Below are 24356 nucleotides of genomic sequence, written 5' to 3'. Positions count from 1 at the left end.
ATTGCGTTTATTAACTCGTCATTTCTGGGAATGGATGGATGAATGTATGGATGTGTGTCCGGGCTTTAAGTCGTATCTCCTCCTCAACGAAGCAATATCGATGACTAGTTACAAAAGCAATTATGTTAAGCACGTTACGAGGATGAGCATAGGCCATAAAAATTCCGGGTTTCTTTCATGTATTACCCGGAAAAGCCAAAAAAACTCGAAAAAATGCAGTTTTTGGCCCATATCTCGGCAACCAGACCACTTAGCGACTTGAAACATGTACCAATCGATTCCTGCCATAATTTAGAACAATATTGCCGAAGAAAGTTTTCAAAAATATCCTCTCGTTCGGTCACAAATTTTAAAATTACATAAACACCTACAAACCGATCGTTCTTCTAGCTTGAACGCAACCCAGCATTATACGTCAGAGCTATTTTTAGATAACATAAGGAAATTGCGCATAAATGTCACTAGACTTTTTTAATTAACTTGTTTTTGGATTTGCTTCCATAGCCCTTGTCCAATCAAGAACAAACTACAAGTCAGCAGTTGTTTGATTTTGGAGTTGTCTCTCCTAGAAGAGTGGCTAACGAGCCTCATCTGCCTGAAGGTTCGAACTAAAGACTTTTCGGTTTGGCAACCATGAGCTTTTTATTAAATTATTTATGTTATTAATTATTTACATTATTTACATTTCATGGTTGTGATATTTTTAAGTAGGTTGGGGGGGGGGGGGTGAAGAGGAAGAGGATATCATCAGTGTTTCTTCCAGACTTGCGGGTTAGCAGTCTTGTGTTCTGCTGCTCGGCCACACAGTAACAACGTCAAACAAGACATCACTTGATTTTGCGCCTAACACAAGTCAGATGAATAGTCAAGATGAATATTTATTTTGGCTGGCTAGATCTAGATTAGAGTTGTACAAATAGTCAAGATAAATGTTTATTTTGACCAGCTAGAGTAGATCTAAGTATATCATCATGCTACACTTGACAGGTAACATTTAACTAATTTAACATCACCCAGAAATAGAGCAGACAAAAACAATATTGACCTCAATCTTTCTTGTTATCTACCAAACTACGGCCCAGTTTAGTAAAGAATTCAACTATTCGGACCTTGATTTGTTTACGATATCGGTGATAAGAGCTGTTTTAGTAGCATGTTGCACCACCACCCGTAACACACGGGCGAACATATAAAAATGGTATCCTGGCTTTAGATGTTCAGTAGAAAGAACAACTTACAGAGTGTACGATGGTGTTTAAAGTTTGTAAAGGGGGAGTCAGGTCTGGCAATACCCTTCGTGGTCTGCATTCGTTTCAAGCAAAAAGGTGAGGAAATGTTTGTTTACTGACGTGCGTTTGAGTGTTTGTTCTGCTTTAGTTATATAGACACATGGGACATACGGTTTCAATGACAATTGACCGTGGCGTACAAGGGAATGATATGACCAGCACTATGTCCAGCCGCCTTTACTTTTCCTAACGAGTAAACTACCCACCGAGCTGGGTGGACTCGGATGTTCTACTGACTTGAACCCGGATTCGAACTCGAACATTTTCCGTTTAGCAGACTAGCGCCATACCGCTAGGCAACACCGTCCCATATATTGACGATACCGGGCATATATTATAAGATGATCCGCGATTCCTGAGATACTTTTCCTGGGTTTAGAAAATCGTATTATACGCCAGAAAACCCGATACATGATTGTATAACTTGATAGTATAAAATGCAACATTTGGTACAAATACGTCTATAACCGTTTCAATTTAACATTTTAGCGTATATGTTGGTTTGGTATCTGTGTGAAGTTGATGATGTTAATTAAGGGAACGTCCATAAATGACGTGACACTCGTAGGGGGAGGGGGGTCCGTAATTTTGTGACGGTGCGTGATGAGGGGGAGGGGTGGGGGGTTTCAGATGGTGTGACGTCACACTTTTGATTATAAAAAAGCAATGTTAGAAAGCGATTGTTAGCCGTTATCTCGCGTTTTAGTAAAATGTTTTAATAACTTGTTATAGGAATTGTTTAAAATACTCTATGTTGACAAGAATTTGGAAAAATATCGATGTTTTAAGAAATATTCAACTGCCATTTTGAGGGGGTTTGTAGCTGAGGTGTGATGTCATTTTAGGGGGGGGGGGGACTGGCTTTTTGTGACGATGTGTGACGGAGGGGAAGAGGTTAAATTCGTCAAAAAAAGCGTGACGTCATTTATGGATGACCCCTGTAACCGTTTCAATTTAACATTTTAGTGTATGTGTTGGTTTAGTTTCTCGGTGAAGTAGATGATGTTAATTAAGGGGACGTCCATAAATGACGTCACACTCGTAGGGGGAGGGGGTCCGTAATTTTGTGACGGTGCGTGATGAGGGGGAGGGGGGTGGGTTCAGATGGTTTGACGTCACACTTTTGAATTATAAAAAAGCAATGTTAGAAAACGAGTTTTAGCCGTTTTAATAAACTGTTTTAATAAATTTTAATAGGAATTGTTTAAAATACTCTATGTTGACAGAGTTCAGGGAAGATTTTGGAAAAATATCGAATTTAAAAAAAAAATTCAACTGCAAATTTTGAGGGGGTTTGTAGGCTGAGGTGTGACGTCACATTTTGTGACGATGTGTGACGGAAGGGAGGAGGGGGAGGTAAAAATCGTCAAAAAAAAAGCTTGACATCATTTATGGATGACCCCCTGACGTGATACGTGTTCCATATTTCCTACAGGTATGCCAGACAAGCATGTATCGTCAGCCATTCCAACCTGTCCAGCAGGCGCGTGCAGCGAATCATTGAGACCAACACGGACAACGAGCAGATCGCCGAGGCACTGAGGTCAACCGAGGTCATCTTATCCTTGAACAAGAAACAAAGATGGCGGATCCCGGCCACCGTCAGTCACATGATTCGGTCAGGTGACTTCAACGAGGAGAGAACGAAGATCTCGATGCTGGAGCGTCATAAGTTGAAGCGGAAAGCGAACTGCCTGCGGTATATCTGTAACAGAGGTCGTCTAGGATTCGTGGCTCCAAAGCAGAAGAGCTACTTCAATCTGAATTTGGAGAACTTCGATGACGAAATATCCAACCGAATGTTCCGACGAGAAAAGGCTGAGTACTACAAAACGATGAAAACGGCCAACCCTTTGAAAGAGAAGAATGTTGATAAAAGTGTAGAAGTTATTGAAGTACTTACAATCTCCGGGAATAAAGATATCGTGAAGCCGCCTAAGAAAAAACAATCCGAGCTTTGTCTCGAGGTGTTTTATCCCTGCCCTAAAAGCTGCTCCTTGACCTTTAACCCTAAATACACGGACGTTTCCATGGAGATGAACGAAGAAGGGAAGATGGAAATACGGTCGAATAAAAAAGTTGGTAAAAAGAAAGGAAAACGAAGGCAGGTTTTGTGGTATAACTACAATGAAGCGTTTAGAGATGAAATATTTGACCATGAAAATTTCGTTGAAGATGACGATGAAGACGATGTAAGCTATCGAATTTTGAAAAATAAGAAAAACAAAAATTTGGATGAATCTGATATAGAATTAGATAATAGTTTAGATCCCTCACTAGAGGAGTCCGGAGAAAATAAACACAGTAATATTTTTGCTGATTATGTTTTGAAGGCTGAAAGCGCTGTAAAAGAACAAAGACTTGATAAACAGAAACTTAGAAAGCGAAGCTTTAAAACCCCTCGCAATAGAAGAAATGTTGATGAAAATATTTTGTCTCAAACAGATGATAATGTTCGTATTGATGAACCGAAGACTATTCCGTTTCTTGAAAAGACGAGTAATGTTTCGAAAATACATGATTCGTCTTTGCCTTACGCGAAAGTCATTCTGTTGGATGCTGAAACATCCCCTGTAGCTCTTCAAGAGGAGTTTGGTGAACTGTACTCAGAAGCCAATTGCTCCCCTAGAAGGTTTTTAATCAACATCACGCATGACGTTGTAGATAAGCTAAGTTTCTTCCGTGTTTCAAAACAAATGTCCTTTTACACTTCGTATCTTGTTTTCATTATGGACGAAGTATTTGATTCGGAGAAAAGAGTATTTAAAGTTTTACTCAGCTCAAATTTTGTCAGTGCTGCAGTAGAAATCTCAGATTTCGTTTCTTTTCAGCAAAGTACACTGAAAGACGTCGTTGATTCTGTGGTGAAATCATTATTAGAAAAGAAAAATGCGAATTCCGCATTGTTTTATAAGATGCCTCCTCCAGATAAAATAAAAGAGATTCCAGATTTAGTGTCCCGACAGTTGAAATTGGAAGTCGAGGTTTTTCACTGCACGGAAATCTGTAACGAACCTGGTTTTCTGCAAGAAAAAATGTCGGCCAAAAAGTCTTTACTACCAGCAGGTGTGATACACCCAAAGACGGCGGAGACTTGTGGTATATGCTACAGTGAACTGGGATGGAGCCAGGAAACAGAAGTGTCTAGCACGAGACTTCATGCCTGCGCTCATGTATTCTGCGACCCTTGCTGGCGGTCGTATATCAAACTTCAGCTCGCTAAAGGAAGTTCCAGAATAACATGTCCAACGTATCTGTGTAGCACTGAAGTAGGTCCCGTAACTCTTCTGTCATTACTTCCATTTAAAGACGTTCTAAACATTCTGCAGCGAAGTTTTAAAAGCGAGATATATGGCGATTCTAACCTCAAGTTGTGTCCAAATCCTGATTGTGACCGGGTTATCAAAGTAAAAGTGAACCCAGAATTGAACAACCTGCCGTGTGATGTTACCTGTACCTGCGGGGTATCCTCCTGTTTCTCATGTCTAGCCCCCGCCCACTGGCCAGCGAAATGCAAACAAGCCCAAATTTACATCAACAAACTCAAAACAACGCTTGAAACACCAAAGCAAGACAACTCTGGTAGAAAACTCAAACAGATCCCGCCCCCTAAACCAGGGGCGGCGTTTAAAGTAGAAGTAAACGCCTGTCCTAGGTGTCACATCTACTTCACACAACTCAAAACACTTTGTTACCTCACGTGTCTCTGTGGTCATTCATTTTGCGGGTTCTGCCTGACCTCACAGCAAAACCACACTATGGGTTGTCAAATCAACCAAGAATACATCAACAGTTTAACCAAAGTCTTCACGATACGTCACATTGAAGGCCCCAAGCTTCCTCTCACGCAAACCCCCGAGAAGTCGGAGCTGGAGATTGTTCAGGAGAATACTTCTGAAAACTCAAACCTGCTCCGTAGGGCTGCTGAAGAAAGGGGCGCCAGCCGGGGTTTTGATTACACGCAAGATATAGCAGAACTGGCTACACTAGTCACAAATAAAGCTGTAAAAGATGCAAGTTTTATGGAAGAGGTAAATCCTTTAAAACGTTTTTATATTATGGTTTTATGTTTTAAGCTTTATATATATATATATATATATATATATATATATATATATATATATATATATATATATATATATATATATATATATATATATATATATATATATATATATATATATATACCGTACAGTATCGAGATTTGCATCTAGAGCTTTATTTGTCTTCGCGTTTCAACCTTGAAATGATATCAGCATTAAGAAGTTAAAATTCGAGTTTTTAAATATTTAAATGAACTTCTATTTTTTTTTCTGCAGTAGCGGAATTTAGGTTTGTTCAATTAAACCGAAATATTTCTGCAATAAAAATTATTATGGAAGCATTAAGGCATTAAAAATATCACTACATTATATCGGCCATGAAAAAATAGTCAAATATTTCTCCAAAAAGAAAAATATTATCGATAAAATTAGTTTAAAAGAAAGTCCGTAAAGAAAGAAAGAAATGTTTTTAAATATTTTACCACCTTACAACATTATATAATCTTTTGACTGATGACCACACCTCTATTACTATTTAAGTCTTATTTTTGTTTTGTTTTACTTTATAAAAGGTGACCAAAATATCTGGATACAGCCCAGCCCTGGAGCAGACACACCCACACCAAGTCCTACATCACGTGACACAGTTTCTCCACTACCTCTATGACGTCAAGCAGACGCTGCATCACGTGGCCGAGTTCACCTTTGTTCTGGCCAAGGACGCCCCTGGCACGCCCGAGCGTCAGAGGGTACTCACCCTGGCAAACGACATCAGCGGCTACGGCAGCTTCATCCACTCGGTGCTGTCCTTGGGGGACAGGCAGGACCCCCGGGTTGCCGTCCGGCGGTTGTCTGACATCCTGGCTTGGTCCCGGCGAGCTGTGTCGGCTCTGTCTGTGGCCGCGGAGAAACTGAGACAGTGAAAAAACTATGTTTTGAGAGCTCTACTAAAAGAAAGGCGATGTTTTTTAATTTACAAATCTTTTAAAAGAGGAGCAATATTTTGTTAAGTTATATATCTGCTAAAAGAAAGATGATGTTAAAGTTTAAGACAGTATTTTATTCAGTAAAGCCTCATCTTTTAGAAAAATAAAGCGGGAGTGATCTCCCCTAAACTTTCTCGAATATTCTTATATGAAACAATAGGGGATGGCAACTCGGGATATAGATACACCAGTGGCGTAGCGAGGTCGGGTGTCACCCGGTGCGGCACTTAATGGTGTCACCCCCCCCCCCCCCCCAGAGGCATAGAGACCCTTCCCAGGGACAAACTTTCAAATTTTACGATTTGCACCCCCCCCTCAAACTTTCGATTTGCACACCCCCCCTCAAACTTTCGATTTGCACCCCCCCCTCGAGTTTTTCTCTATATATTTTGCTATTTTTTGCCTTGGTGTCACCCCCCTAAATGGTGTCACCCGGTGCGGTCCGCACCCCCCGCCCCCCCCCTCGCTACGCCCCTGAGATACACATACACACACGGAGAAGATTGCAAAACTATGTTTTTCCGACTCAGAGAGGTGTAAAATGTCGAGATTTGCAAAAATCTCAATTTTTTTTTCTTTTGCAAGATTTAAAGACTTTCTCTATACTTCGTATATACGAGAAAGTAAAAAAGTGATATTTTGTTACTGAAAAACTCCATGAGTTGGGCGGTATTTTGTTGAGTTAAAAATCCTCTAAAACACGATATTTTGTTCAGTTAAAACTTTTCTAAGAAAAAGCTACATTTTAAATTTACGAAACGAGTAGAACTAAATCTATATTTGTTTGTATTTTATTTTATCAGAAACAATTCCTTCTGCAATTCTACATATTGAAGGCTTCGTTGGCATTCTTTGCTCATGATGTACATGTAGCTTAGAAGGGAATAAAAAAAAATCTGTCGGTTAAATGAGAGGTTTTACATGTTAACGTTGAGGGTAATTTTCCATTCAAATGGGTACGTTTGGTAGGGCACCGCATTTTTTGAAGCATCTCGGTGATATGAAAGGTAGCTTGGTTTTAATACTTTGATCCCCGTCCCAGAGGCGTAGTGACCCCACCCGGCGCCCGGGGACAAACTTTCATTTTAACGCCCCCCCCCATATATCTATATATATAATTCTCTTCTGGGAGACGCTAGAAAACAAGCTGTAAACGTGCTCCCTACCACCCCCACCCCTACATGGTCGGTGTGAGCTATGTTCACTCTAAATGTTTACAAGCAGAGCCGGGTTTAGTGACGACTATTAGGGGCAGATAATTTAGTTTGAAACGATTTTAAACGTGGGGGGGTGGGTTATGGTCCTTAACGTGCTACTTATAGTGTTTTAAAGAAATATTTTCAGTGGCAGTGTTGGTACCGTCGAATTCACAAATTATGAATTACTGAAAAGTAGAAAAAACAACAACTAAATAGCGGCGTATGTTATGCCGCGGGCCGGCTCGTATGTTTATAATTCAAAACTGCAGCGAAAGTGAGCTTTTAATTTTTTTTCCAACCCATTTTGGCGCCCCTAGGTTCGGCGCCTGGGGAGATATGTACCCGCCCCTCACCTTCGCTACCCCTCTGCCCCGTGCACACCACACACTGTTAATGTTAGTTTTATTTATCGCATTGATATGATACATTGCTATTGTGTCCTTTTCGTAATTTAAGTATGTAGTTGTATGTTTGTTTCACAAAGTAATTATATTGTTGTATGTTTGTTTCACAAATAATTATATTGTTGTATGTTTGTTTCACAAAGTAATTATATTGTTGGATGTTTATTTCTGAAGGTTATTGTATATTTGTAAGCATGTATTACGAGTTAAATTCCAAAATATATTATAATAATTTGTTTCATATAGTCTTTAGAAAACTTTAGAAAAAAACTGTTGATTAAAATTGTATAAATTGTTTGCTGGATTATTACTTTGAATATATTTTTTATGACAATTTTGTACTTAACTTTCATAGAATATATATTTCTACAGCTAAATGTGTTTTTTAATATAAATTTTAAATACTCAAATTTTTACCGAATTAGATTTAATAATTTTAAACACATCAATAATCGAAACATTTCAAGTCACTACCTAATAGAAGTAATAAAGTGAAATGAGAATATTTCGTTTTCTTATTTTTTGTGTGTGTTGAGAATCTTTTTCAAATTCACAATTATTTGCTTATTTGTCACACATTTGCAATATAAAAAGCAATGTTAGAAAATGAATTTTATACATTATTTCGCGTTTTAGAAAACTGTTTTAATAAATTGCAATAGGAATTGATTAAAATACAGAGTTCAGACAAGATTTAGGAAAAATATCGTTGTTTTAAGAAAAATTCAACTGCAATTTTGAGGGGGGTTGTAGACTGAGATGTGACGTCATTTTAAGGGGGGGGGGAGAGGTCCTGACTTTTTGTGACGATATGTGACGGAGGGGAGGGGGGGGGGAGGTAAAAATCGTCAAAAAGCGTGACTTCATTTATGGATGACCCCTATATTACCCCGGACAGGTGCCTATAAGTAACTCTAACCTTCACAATCCTGAAAATATTACGATGACTTTTGCAATCCAAAAAATTTAAGTAACTCTTAAAACATCAATATAACTGTTGCAACCTCAAGAATTTAAGTAACTATATTAACGCTTACAACATCGACATAACGGTTGCAACAAAAAAAGCATGATTCTCTGAAACCATTGATATAGGTTTTAACTTCTGAGGACCTCAAGTGTAATTTACCCACTCTTTTTGTTTAATCGATGTACACGTCGGAACTGACCTAGACAAGATCAATGAGGCCTGGTTTGGGAATTTACAAGATGTATTTTTAGCATATGTGGAAAAGACATTATTTTAGAGAAAAAAAATGTTTTGCTTGATTTCGACAATAAGTTGAGAACACTACAAAATAATGAGATATTATTTGGATTCTTCATAAACCATAATTTTAAATAAAAAAATAAAAATGAGTTAAGATTAAGACAACTGCATGTTTTAATTTTGGGAGTAGTTTTAAACTTCTAAGTTAACTATGTTAAACCTAAAGTAAGAACGTATATATTTTCATTAAGACTGGTACTTTCTACCTTGAGTTCGAACCCTTATTGTTCGATGCATGAGCTATTAATGTAAATCAATCCAATAAGTTGCTATCATTCACGTTATTAAAGTTTTATAATGCGAAACATATCGAGACATTACAATTAATACAGTATTTAAAAAAATCATACAACAATTGTTTGTATTGAGCAAATGGCTATATAATTTCAATTCTATTCCTTTGTCCAACTATTGCAATGTTAGTGGTTTTACAAGTTTTTCGCATGATCTATCGCTCTAAGCGCACATTAATACCATTGGTGATACATCTTCTACTAAGTTAATTCATCAATCGACTTAACAAACAACCCCAAATAGATCTTTACTTCAACGTGGCCCTCACCCACCCATCTTTTACAACTCAACGTACTCCATACCTCACCCATCATATTTCACCCATCATACCTCACCCATTACAAACGCCACCTGCTCACATACCTCAACCATCATACCTCACCCATCATACCTCACCCATCATACCTCACCCATCATACCTCACCCATCATACCTCACCCATCATATCTCACCCATCATACCTCACCCATCATACCCCACCCATCACTTACCTCACCCATCATATCTCACCCATCATACATCACCCATCATACCCTACCCATCATACCCACACCATAACATACCCCACACCACACCCATCATACCTCACCCATCATACCCCACCCATCATACCTCACCCATCATACCTCACCCATCATACCTCACCCCATCATAACTCACCCATCATACCTCACCTATCATACCTCACCCATCATACCCCACCCATCATACCTCACCCATCAAACCTCACCCATCATACCTCACCCATCATACCTCACCCATCATACCTCACCCATCATACCTCACCCATCATACCTCACCAATCATACCTCAATCATCTTACCTCACTCATCATACCTCACTCATCATACCTCACCCATCATACCTCACCAATCATACCTCACTCATCTTACCTCACTCATCATACCTCACTCATCATACCTCACCCATCATACCCCACCCATCATACATCACCCATCATACCTCACCCATCATACCTCACTCATCACATATTCACACATCATATACCTCACCCACCATACCTCACCCATCATACCTCAACCATCATACCTCACCCATCATACCTCACCCATCATACCTCACCCATCATACCGCACCCATCATACCTCACCCATCATACCTCACCATTCATACCTCACCCAACATACCTCACCCATCATACCTCACCCATCATACCTCACCCATCATACACCACCCAACATACCTCACCCATCATACCCACACCATAACATACCCCACACCACACCCATCATACCTCACCCATCATACCTCACCCATCATACCTCACCCATCATACCTAACCCCATCATAACTCACCCATCATACCTCACCTATCATACCTCACCAATCATACCCCACCCATCATACCTCACCCATCAAACATCACCCATCATACCTCACCCATCATACCTCACCCATCATACCTCACCAATCATACCTCACTCATCTTACCTCACTCATCATACCTCACTCATCATACCTCACCCATCATACCCCACCCATCATACATCACCCATCATACCTCACCCATCATACCTCACTCATCACATATTCACACATCATATACCTCACCCATCATACCTCACCCATCATACCTCACCCATCATACCTCACTCATCACATATTCACACATCATATACCTCACCCACCATACCTCACCCATCATACCTCAACCATCATACCTCACCCATCATACCTCACCCATCATACCTCACCCATCATACCGCACCCATCATACCTCACCCATCATACCTCACCATTCATACCTCACCCAACATACCTCACCCATCATACCTCACCCATCATACCTCACCCATCATACACCACCCAACATACCTCACCCATCATACCCACACCATAACATACCCCACACCACACCCATCATACCTCACCCATCATACCTCACCCATCATACCTCACCCATCATACCTCACCCATCATACCTAACCCCATCATAACTCACCCATCATACCTCACCTATCATACCTCACCAATCATACCCCACCCATCATACCTCACCCATCAAACATCACCCATCATACCTCACCCATCATACCTCACCCATCATACCTCACCAATCATACCTCACTCATCTTACCTCACTCATCATACCTCACTCATCATACCTCACCCATCATACCCCACCCATCATACATCACCCATCATACCTCACCCATCATACCTCACACATCATATACCTCACCCATCATACCTCACCCATCATACCTCACCCATCATACCTCACCCATCATACCCCAACCATCACATACCCCACCCATCATATCCCACCCATCATACCTCACCCATCAAACATCACCCATCAAACATCACCCATCATACCTCACCCATCATACCTCACCCATCATACCTCACCCACCACATACCTCACCCATCATACCTCACCCATCATACCTCACCAATCATACCTCACTCATCTTACCTCACTCATCATACCTCACTCATCATACCTCACCCATTATACCTCACCCATCATACCTCACCCATCATACCTCACTCATCATACCCCACCCATCATACCTCACCCATTATACCTCACCCATCAAACATCACCCATCAAACATCACTTATCATACCTCACCAATCATACCTCACTCATCTTACCTCACTCATCATACCTCACTCATCATACCTCACCCATCATACCCCACCCATCATACATCACCCATCATACCTCACCCATCATACCTCACTCATCACATATTCACACATCATATACCTCACCCATCATACCTCACCCATCATACCTCACCCATCATACCTCACCCATCATACCTCACCCATCATACCTCACTCATCACATATTCACACATCATATACCTCACCCATCATACCTCACCCATCATACCTCACCCATCATACCCCACCCATTATACCCCACCCATCATATCCCACCCATCATACCTCACCCATCAAACATCACCCATCAAGCATCACTCATCATACCTCACCCATCATACCTCACCCATCATACCTCACCCATCATACCTCACCCACCACATACCTCACCCATCATACCTCACCCATCATACCCCACCCATCATACCTCACCGATCAAACATCACCCATCATACCTCACCCATCATACCTCACTCATCTTACCTCACTCATCATACCTCACCCATCATACCTCACCCATCATACCTCACCCACCACATACCTCACCCATCATACCTCACCCATCATACCTCACCCATCATACCCCACCCATCATACCTCACCGATCAAACATCACCCATCATACCTCACCAATCATACCTCACTCATCTTACCTCACTCATCATACCTCACCCATCATACCTCACCCATCATACCTCACCCATCATACCTCACCCATCATACCTCACCAATCATACCTCACTCATCTTACCTCACTCATCATACCTCACTCATCATACCTCACCCATCATACCTCACCCATCATACCTCACCCATCATACCTCACTCATCATACCTCACCCATCATACCTCACCCATCACATACCTCACCCATCATACCTCACCCATCATACCTCACCCATCACATACCTAACCCATCATACCTCACCCATCATACCTCACCCATCATACCTCACCCATCATACCCCACCCATTATACCCCACCCATCATATCCCACCCATCATACCTCACCCATCAAACATCACCCATCAAGCATCACTCATCATACCTCACCCATCATACCTCACCCATCATACCTCACCCATCATACCTCACCCACCACATACCTCACCCATCATACCTCACCCATCATACCCCACCCATCATTCCTCACCGATCAAACATCACCCATCATACCTCACCCATCATACCTCACTCATCTTACCTCACTCATCATACCTCACCCATCATACCTCACCCATCATACCTCACCCACCACATACCTCACCCATCATACCTCACCCATCATACCCCACCCATCATACCTCACCGATCAAACATCACCCATCATACCTCACCAATCATACCTCACTCATCTTACCTCACTCATCATACCTCACCCATCATACCTCACCCATCATACCTCACCCATCATACCTCACCCATCATACCTCACCAATCATACCTCACTCATCTTACCTCACTCATCATACCTCACTCATCATACCTCACCCATCATACCTCACCCATCATACCTCACCCATCATACCTCACTCATCATACCTCACCCATCATACCTCACCCATCACATACCTCACCCATCATACCTCACCCATCATACCTCACCCACCACATACCTCACCCATCATACCCCACCCATCATACCTCACCCATCATACCTCACCCATCATACCTCACTCATCACATATTCACACATCATATACCTCACCCATCATACCTCACCCATCATACCTCACCAATCATACCTCACTCATCTTACCTCACTCATCATACCTCACTTATCATACCTCACCCATCATACCTCACCCATCATACCTCACCCATCATACCTCACCCATCATACCTCACCTATCATACCTCACCCATCACATACCTCACCAATCATACCTCACTCATCTTACCTCACTCATCATACCTCACTCATCATACCTCACCCATCATACCTCACCCATCATACCTCACCCATCACATACCTCACCCATCATACCTCACCCATCATACCTCACCCATCATACCTCACCCATCACATACCTCACCCATCATACCCCACCCATCACATACCTCACCCATCATATACCTCACCCATCATACCTCACCCATCATACCTCACCCATCACATACCTCACCCATCATACCCCACCCATCACATACCTCACCCATCACATACCTCACCCATCATACCTCACCAATCATACCTCACTCATCTTACCTCACTCATCATACCTCACTCATCATACCTCACCCATCATACCTCACCCATCATACCTCACCCATCATATCTCACTCATCATACCTCACCCATCATACCTCACCCATCACATACCTCACCCATCATACCTCACCCATCATACCTCACCCATCACATACCTCACCCATCATACCCCACCCATCACATACCTCACCCATCATACCCCACCCATCACATACCTCACTCATCATACCTCACCCATCGCATACCTCACCCATCATACCTCACCCATCACATACCTCACCCATCATACCTCACCCATCATACCTCACCCATCATACCTCACTCATCATACCTCACCCATCATACCTCACCCATCACATACCTCACCCATCATACCTCACCCATCATACCTCACCCATCACATACCTCACCCATCATACCTCACCCATCATACCTCACCCACCACATACCTCACCCATCATACCCCACCCATCATACCTCACCCATCATACCTCACCCATCATACCTCACTCATCACATATTCACACATCATATACCTCACCCATCATACCTCACCCATCATACCTCACCAATCATACCTCACTCATCTTACCTCACTCATCATACCTCACTCATCATACCTCACCCATCATACCTAACCCATCATACCTCACCCATCATACCTCACCCATCATACCTCACCCATCATACCTAACCCATCATACCTCACCCATCATACCTCACCAATCATACCTCACTCATCTTACCTCACTCATCATACCTCACTCATCATACCTCACCCATCATACCTCACCCATCATACCTCACCCATCACATACCTCACCCATCATACCTCACCCATCATACCTCACCCATCATACCTCACCCATCATACCTCACCCATCATACCTCACCCATCATACCTCACCCATCACATACCTCACCCATCATACCTCACCCATCATACCTCACCCATCATACCTCACCCATCATACCTCACCCATCATACCCCATCAATCATACCTCACCCATCATACCTCACCCATCATACCTCACCCATCATACCTCACCCATCATACCTCACCCATCACATACCCCACCCATCATACCTCACCCATCATACCTCACCCATCATACCCCATCAATCATACCTCACCCATCATACCTCACCCATCATACCTCACCCATCACATACATCACCCATCACATACCCCACCCATCACTTACCTCACCCATCACATACCCCACCCATCATACCTCACCCATCATACCTCACCCATCATACCTCACCCATCACATACCCCACCCATCATACCTCACCCATCATACCTCACCCATCATACCCCATCAATCATACCTCACCCATCATACCTCACCCATCATACCTCACCCATCATACCTCACCCATCATACCTCACCCATCACATACCCCACCCATCATACCTCACCCATCATACCTCACCCATCATACCCCATCAATCATACCTCACCCATCATACCTCACCCATCATACCTCACCCATCACATACCCCACCCATCATACCTCACCTATCATACCTCACCCATCATACCCCATCAATCATGGCCACACCATCGCTTACGCCACACCACACCGCACCCTTCCTCCCCACCTCCCTCCCTCCCACCCACTCACCCACACCACACCACCTAGCACCAGCATGAATCAATACACCAGACACAACATGCCCGGCATACCAACACCGACAACCCCTGAAGTTAAAAATCAGCAAGTCCCCCCCCTCCCCCCTCCCCTCCCCCACCCCCACCACCACCGTCACACCACAGAACAAAGCCACCGGCCTGACGCGTGCCTCTGCCCGTCTCATTTCAATTCTGCTAACGCGTCGGTGATCGACATTATATTGAACAGTTAGCATGGAGGGGGTGGGGGGGGGGGGGTGGATGGTGCTGGGGGGGGAGGGGGAGTAATCGATTTGTGATACGGGCCGATAGCAAAGGCTAGGGCTTGAAGGCAGCATCGGAAGTCGTACCGTGGGGATGTATTGTATTTCAAAAAAATTGTGTTGTCATTTCTAGGCAGAGGTTAGTTTAAGATCAGGAATTGTGTAGGGGATTCGTTAATTGTTAAAGGTTTATAGAAAAGAAGGAGTAGGCCGTATTCAGATTTAATTAAGGAAACAAATACTTGGATTGAAGTGAAAATTAGTCACAGTAGTAGGCCTACTTACCGTGTTGTGCATTGAAAAGAGTTAAAGTCGATTTGAGTATTCACATTACTGAAATTTGTTAAAAAAATTATATTGGATATAAATTCAGGAACAAATATAGGTAGCTAAGAGTTTGAGACAAATGATACATTTCTAGCCTGTGGCTATACTTCAGCACAGATTCAACTAGACGCGTCTGTCTTTATTGAAAAACCGGAAGTCTTTTACAAGATTGGCAGGAGTGATCTCCTCAATAAAATACTCTAGTGTTACGAGGATAATGAAATCGATCTAGTTGTTAGATATTCCGATTAAAGCCTGTGGTTTTATTGAGCAGGAAGGATGTGGATTAGGGGCATCTAGTGTGATTTGTGTTCTGACGGAGCGAAATTTATTGTTTTATTAATTCGAAATATACTGAAAAAGGAAGAATTTTATTTTAAAAGAAGCAGATAGTTTTGAGCTAATCTGTTCGGAATCAATACGAGTGACAATTTATTTATTAATTTTGTAGTTAAATACGAATACAACATGACGACAGTTAATGTAAGTATTACTCTTCATATTCTTCTTCTTCTTCGTTCTTAACTGTAATGTTGGAAGGAATTTCCTCGAATAAACTTAAGTATTACGTGTCAACGTGTTAAGCGCCGTATAGGCAGTGTACTCCAATATCAGCCTGCTTTTTTTTTGGATTTGCTTCCATAGCCTTTGTCCAACCAAGAACAAACTACAAGGCAGCAGTTGTTTAATTTTGGAGTTATCTCTCCTGCATGGGTTGTCTCACCTGTTCGGGGTACGAACTCGAGACTTCTCGGCTTGGCTACCATGAGCTTTACCAACCCGACCACGCCGACCCCACTCTGCATTTGATTATTTTTAACTTAATCTAGACACCCACATAATTGAAAATAGAATGGAACTATTTTAAGAGTTAAAAGTATGGTCTAAAAATGTTTACATTTGTCTGTCTGTCTCTGTATGCTTTTGCTTGCAGCCATTTTGTTTCAAAACTTTACGATTAATTCATTTCTACAACAAAATGGAAAATTAAAGATATATAAAAAAACCTTTATAATTAATTAGCTTTTAAATGTATTAAAAATAAGAAACATAATTATATAATTTCTTCCATTCGTAAAAGCGTTTTCGTCCTTGAAATCTCGAGCATATTTCAAGCAATTACAGTAATTAATTATCTTAGCCCACAATATCAGTTCACACATAACCACATTATGAGTTCACACAAAACCACATTGTTGGTTTACATGGAACGCAGTAATTATTTCGCAAAGACCACACTATTAAATCACATATAACCAGAATATCAGTTCACACAAAACCACATTATCAGTTCACACAATACCACATTATCAGTTCACATAAAACCACATTATCAGTTCACACAAAACCACATTATCAGTTCACACAATACCACATTATCAGTTCACACAATACCACATTATCAGTTCACACAAAACCACATTATCAGTTCACACAATACCACATTATCAGTTCACACAATACCACATTATCAGTTCACACAATACCACATTATCAGTTCACATAAAACCACCTTATCAGTTTATACAAAACCACATTATCAGTTCACACAATACCACATTATCAGTTCACACAATACCACATTATCAGTTCACACAATACCACATTATCAGTTCACATAAAACCACCTTATCAGTTTATACAAAACCACATTATCAGTTTATACAAAACCACATTATCAGTTCACACAAAACCACATTGTTACTTCACACAAATCCACATTATTCGCTCACACAAATCCACATTATCAGTTCACACAAAACCACATTGTTATTTCACACAGACCACATAAATCTACGCGGATAATGTCGTAATACTACGTGCTTAGATTATCCGCGGCCTTGAGCGTGTGTTGCCGAGATTAGCTCAGGATTAGCAGAGTTTAGTGATACTTCTATTGTTAATTACTGAGTGGCTTAAAGATATCGCTGATGACTTTAGGTCACGTGGTCGGCTAATGAGTTCACTCGGGTCATATTCGATAAAATACAGGTGACGATACTCTTTTGGGTCCGACTGTTTCCGTATTCTGGACATTTGAAGCGATAGTGCAGTCAACAACTGCTAATTTACTTGGGTTCGAATCCGGGTTCAAGTCAGCAGAAGGTCTCTGAGTCCACCCAGCTCTAATGGGTATCCAGCTCACGTTAGGGGAAGTAAAGGCGGCTAGGAATAGTGCTGACCATACTATCTGAAACGGATGAACTCTACTGCATCTGCCCCATGTGCCTTGGGCATGAAAAGGAATAGATGATATGATGATGATGTTCTTCATTGTGTTGAGCAGTGATGTTGAGTGATGTCAGTCCTATGCCCATCCTTTACTTTCATTAACGTGAGTCAGGTATCTCTAAGAGCTGAGTGGACTCAAAGACATACCACGGATTAGACTCTGGGATTCAAACTCAGACTTAAGTTTTAGCAGTCGAGCGCTCTCTCTAACCAACCACGCCATTCCACATTCATACATTATTTAATGTTATGATAAAATCTCATCCCCATTCATACATTATTTAATGTTATGATAAAATCTCATCCCCATTCATACATTATTTAATGTTATGATAAAATCTCATCCCCATTCATACATTATTTAATGTTATGATAAAATCTCATCCCCATTCATACATTATTTAATGTTATGATAAAATCTCATCCACATTCATACATTATTTAATGTTATGATAAAATCTCATCCCCATTCATACATTATTTAATGTTATGATAAAATCTCATCCCCATTCATACAATATTTAATGTTATGATAAAATCTCATCCACATTCATACATTATTTAATGTTATGATAAAATCTCATTTAGAATGCACTAAATGTGCGTGCTTCCCCTCTCCCCTCTCCCCAAATAACCCCATCGTTACAAACGTTTTAATCTCTGTATTTTGAAAATATTTTATAACTCACATTAAGATATATTTTAATGTGCATTTATTGTCTGTGCCTTAGGGGCGGTTCTGCTATCTTTTCAGATACGTTTGTCTCTTTCTCTAGTATACGTCTATCTTTAGACAAAATTATTCTATTTTCGACCAAGGGATGAAGTTAAAAACAAACTCACGTCATTGTGCAATACTTAAGTTTGTGTTTCTATTAAAAAAAACATGATGATTGTATGTTGTAAGCCCAATGCTTAGCCAACGAAACCTACATTTTTCAACATAAAATCAATACAACAGACGAAGACATTAATAACAAATCATCCATGAGGGGGAAAAAATTTCGCCGGGGTTGCGAATGTACTGGTGTGTTTGATTTTAGGAAGGTGCAATTATTTATACACATTTAGTTAACGCGGTACTAATGGAGGTGACGGTAGAACGCCAGTGGTAATGATGCGGTGTAATTAGGTTACTAAATTGATTGGAGTTAATTGTCGTAGGGTGCGTCGGGTTGAAAAAAAAGGTGAATAAATGGGGATAGACAAGATGGCGTCGTGGCGTGCTGTTGGTGAGAAGGGGGGGGGGTTAGTCCCGGGATGGCATGTGTGTGCTTGCACACATGCATACATACACACATAAACACACACACACCCACAAACACGGGCACACTTATACATGCATAGATACATTACACACACACAAACACACAAAAGCATCAGTGCTTCATCCAGACTTTTTTCTTCGGGGGGGGGGGGGGGGCGGGGGGCACTGGTAAAATTATATGTTTTCTATGTTTTCGTTACGGGGGGGGGGGGGGTAGACTTTCTTCGGGGAGGGGGGGGGGGAGGGAGGCAAAGGGATGCCTGGAAGAAACTCTGAAAAGTACACATATTTATTCAGGTAAGTTTAGCCGGGGAAAAAAGTTGGGTGTGGTTTGGTTTTGGGTGGGAGCCACCGGTGACAGCGTGGAAGTAGAGTCGCGAACGGAATTACCATTGGGTGCTCTTCAAGGGGCAAGCAAAAGGATTAATAATTAGTCTGCAAAGAGGATAAATGCAGTATGTCCCAAAAAACTGAATCTTGAGAAAATGTGTTTTTAAATCTCATTCCTATTTTATAATAGTGCTAACTATTGTGTAACAACGTTTTCAAAAAAAAAAAAAAATTAGCATTTTTTTGTTGTTGACATTTTATAAGTGTGTTCTGCTAGCTTGCATTAATGCCAACATAAATATAAATGTGCATTAATTTTTTTTAAAGTGGACATACTGCATTTCCCTTCTATACCTCCCCCCCCCCCCTTTTCGCACTAAACCAGGGTTGTGTATTCGAATGGGTTCCAATGAAAATGTCAATTCTAAACACAATGTCTGCATTAACAAAAGCCTTTGACAATCACTAATGATGTATCCTAATTTTATGGACATACTGCATTTCCCTCATATACAGTCGTTTCCTCCTCCCCCCCCCTCCTTTCGAGAAAGAAGCAACTCACTAAGCAAGGGATGTGTACTATAATGGGTTCAAATGAAAATATCAGATCTAAACACAATGTTTGTACTAACTAAAGTCTTTGACACTCACTAAAGATGTGTCTAAATTTACGTTTCTTCATAATGATATCGATATGTCTAAGCCGCAGTGTAGCATGAGCTATCTAATTATCGAATGTTGGGTATCAAAATGTGTAGCAGTGGCTGATAATTTGAACATAGTTCTTTCATTACACGAGATAACGTGTCTGTCTACAGCTTTCTAATTGATTACAGGCTGTAGTCGGTGGCTTGATTGATTGGAGGTGTCGGTGGTGTTAAATCATGTTTTGTGACTGAGGTTCTAGCATTTTGGGGTAGGGTTGGTATATTAAGTCATGTTTGGTGACTGTTTATAGAGGTTCTAGCATTTTGGGGTAGGGTTGGTATATTAAGTCATGTTTGGTGACTGTTTATAGAGGTTCTAGCATTTTGGGGTAGGGTTGGTATATTAAGTCATGTTTGGTGACTGTTTATAGAGGTTCTAGCATTTTGGGGTAGGGTTGGTATATTAAGTCATGCTTGGTGACTGTTTATATAGAGGTTCTAGCATTTTGGGGTAGGGGTGAGGTTGGTACATTAAGTAATGTTGGGTGATTGTTTACAGAGATTTTAAGTTTATAGGTCGGGGGTGTCTTTCGTACATTAAGTCATGTTTGGTGACAGTTTAAAGGTTTTCTAACATCTTGAGGTAGGGGGTGAGGGTTGTGTCTGTAGTTAAGTCATGTTTGGGGACCTTTTTTAGGGGTTCTAACATTATTGGGCAAGGGGGGGGGAGCAATCTGTGGTACATTAAGTCATGTTTGGGGACCGTTTTCAGGGGTTCTAACATTATGGGGCAAGGTCTGTGGTAAATTAAGACATGTTTTGTGACTGTTCACATGGATTGTAGCGTTATGGAACACGGAGGGGAGGGGGTGGGGTTGTCAAGTACGTTATCTGCTTAAAGATTATTTTCATTTTACAGTTTTACAGTTATAAAGATTATTTCCTAATATGTAAGACTTCAATAACACAACGCTTTTGGGTGTGTTAGTCATTTGTCTTCATATGCGCGTAGAGAAATCAGTAAATCTCATGGTAGATTTTTAGGGAGTTCTTCGCCCCCCCCCCACCCATCTACAGATATTTTCATTCGGTACTTAAAGGGAAAAAACGATGCTTCTCTTATTCTTTAAGACACATGAAGCTGATAAAGTAGAGTTCATCTGTTTCAATGACCTCGGCGTACAGGTGGATATTGTGGTCAGCATTATGTCCAGCCGCCTTTGTTTCCGAAACTTAAGTCAGGTACTCATCAGAGCTGGGTGGACTCAGGGACTCAGCTTTTCGTATTAGCTTACAGTAAATGTAAAAAGTTAAGTTCATGTTTCGTACATGTTTTTGGTGGAAAATAAAGGGATAGTGTATTGACAAATGTGGTTCTTGCAGTTATTTTAGTTAAAGCAAGTTAAAATATTTAATTTGGTATAACCGGCTTTTTCTTTCAATTTCGATATTTTAAAATACATTTAATTCTATTTCAAGTAAATGATTATCTAGAAAACGTATCAAGAATGGCACTAGAATGCATTTCTAGTGAAGTGGAGTACGGTGTAATCGTAATGTAGAACTCTGGAGATTTGGTTTACACATCGATTTGCACGTCTTTGTGCGGTTGTTTTTAGTGTAAAAGTGTATGGAGCATCAATGCCCGTCTTAGTGCGGTTGTGTTTATTGTAAAACTGTGCCGGGTATCAATATCAGTGTTTGTGTTCAAATGTGTTTTGTGTACATTTTAACGATTTGTATGTTAGTCTAAAGTTTTAATTAAAATACAATTTACGTCGCAAGAAATGTTTAATTAACACACAGTTACATTGTAATGTTTAATTAATGAACAATTTCCATCGCAGTGTTTTATGCGCATATAATGTTGATATAGCTTTTAATTACTGCCCAATGTACATCGCAATTTTTAAATTACTGCATAATTTACATAGCAATGTTTATTAATTTATTTATCGTGATGTTAAATTAGCGCAAAATAACATTGTGACTTTTTATGAACAATTCAAATAGGTACGTTAAATTAATACATAATTAATACCTAATTTACATCTTTATGTTTAATTAATACACAATTTACATCACAGTGTAAGCTACTTCCGCCCCTCGAAATGCTACAAATTATCACCTTGTATGTGTTACATTCTAAATTAAATGGAGACGTATATATATATATATATATATATATATATATATATATATATATATATATATATATAGTGTGTGTGTGCTAATATACATGACTATTTCATTTCGTGTACTGATTTCTTTACATCCACTATAGTGTACTAGCAATCCAACCCATCGAAACACGGATACATCACGTTCGCGTTGTTAGCCTTATAGTTTGTGCATGGCTACACACGAATGACACGTTAGTCAGTCATTAATGATGTGTGCCAGTTTTTTTGCTATGGGCGGTGTGTGGGAGGTGGTGGATGTTGATGGATGGATGAGACATTCACTTTTTTATGATGCCACTGATGGTATTGATACCCTCGTATGCACATACACACACACAGGCACACACACATATGCACACGCACACACACACACACACACACACACATATATATATATATATATATATATATATATATATATATATATATATATATATATATATATATATATATACATATATATATTTATATATATATATATATATATTTATATATATATATATATATATATATATATATATATATATATATATATATATATATATGTGTGTGTGTGTGTGTGTGTATAAAATGCATGTATAAAATGAAAACATACATTACACTTACTTTCACTACGATTAATTGATAATGTTGACAATTTAAGGCAATGGTATAGAGGATTGTTCTTCGCAACTTGTTGATATACTTTATAAAAATTCTTTTTTAAAAAAAAAATATAAATAAACTATCATTAAAAGTATAAATAAGCATTTATTACCATATACATTTTTTGGTTTATAGTATTTATCAAGTTTTTTTTTTCTTTTCTTGCTTTTAAAAAGAGTAGTTTCAAAGAATACAATTGAACCAATGTTCCAGTTCTTGCCTGGTTTTTTGTTTAATAAAAAAATGAAACTAGTTTCGGATAATAAAACTCAATCTCTTATAAGCAGGCCTATATAAAAAAAAAAAGCTTTGTTTGACGTGAGCTTTCGACATTTATTTTAGTGTTGTTACAACGTTGTTTTATTATTGTTTTTCGGTCAGTTCGAAATTTCAAACTCAGTAGTTCAATTTGAATTGATTTTGTGATTATCTTATTAACTTTTACAAGTGGGGGCAATTTAACACAACATATCCCGAATGCAGATT

The 24356-nt window shown here is 40.1% G+C and overlaps 2 protein-coding genes across 3 annotated transcripts in view; both read left to right on the top strand.

Moving 5' to 3' along the window:
* Nucleotides 1–1151: 1151 nt before the first annotated feature.
* Nucleotides 1152–6539, top strand: LOC131928559 (uncharacterized). Its single transcript, XM_059284627.1, has 3 exons — nt 1152–1325; nt 2725–5320; nt 5905–6539. The coding sequence occupies exons 1-3, from the start codon at nt 1249–1251 to the stop codon at nt 6253–6255; spliced, it is 3024 nt and encodes a 1007-aa protein (XP_059140610.1). The 5' UTR covers nt 1152–1248; the 3' UTR covers nt 6256–6539.
* Nucleotides 6540–16290: 9751 nt separating this feature from the next.
* Nucleotides 16291–24356, top strand: part of LOC131928558 (calmodulin-A) — a 50862-nt gene continuing 42796 nt past the window's right edge. For both annotated transcript variants that reach the window (XM_059284626.1, XM_059284624.1), the window contains exon 1: nt 16291–17049. In XM_059284626.1, coding sequence (XP_059140609.1) covers nt 17035–17049 — 15 coding nt within the window. In that variant the 5' untranslated portion in view covers nt 16291–17034. The remainder of the gene's footprint in view (nt 17050–24356) is intronic.

This window comes from Physella acuta, unplaced genomic scaffold (assembly GCF_028476545.2).
Source record: "Physella acuta isolate Inbredline_101_S28 unplaced genomic scaffold, ASM2847654v3 ptg001518l, whole genome shotgun sequence".
NCBI lineage: Eukaryota > Metazoa > Mollusca > Gastropoda > Physidae > Physella > Physella acuta.
Note: the sequence above shows the minus strand (reverse complement) of the source record. Positions and strands in the feature narration are given on the sequence as shown.

Bases quoted from the DNA above. Each gene is read 5' to 3' on its own strand.
- LOC131928559 (XM_059284627.1), top strand. From the start codon at position 1,249: ATGGTGTTTAAAGTTTGTAAAGGGGGAGTCAGGTCTGGCAATACCCTT. The intron at 1,326-2,724 runs GTGAGGAAATGT...TATTTCCTACAG, and splicing joins CATTCGTTTCAAGCAAAAAG to GTATGCCAGACAAGCATGTA. The intron at 5,321-5,904 runs GTAAATCCTTTA...ACTTTATAAAAG, and splicing joins ATGCAAGTTTTATGGAAGAG to GTGACCAAAATATCTGGATA.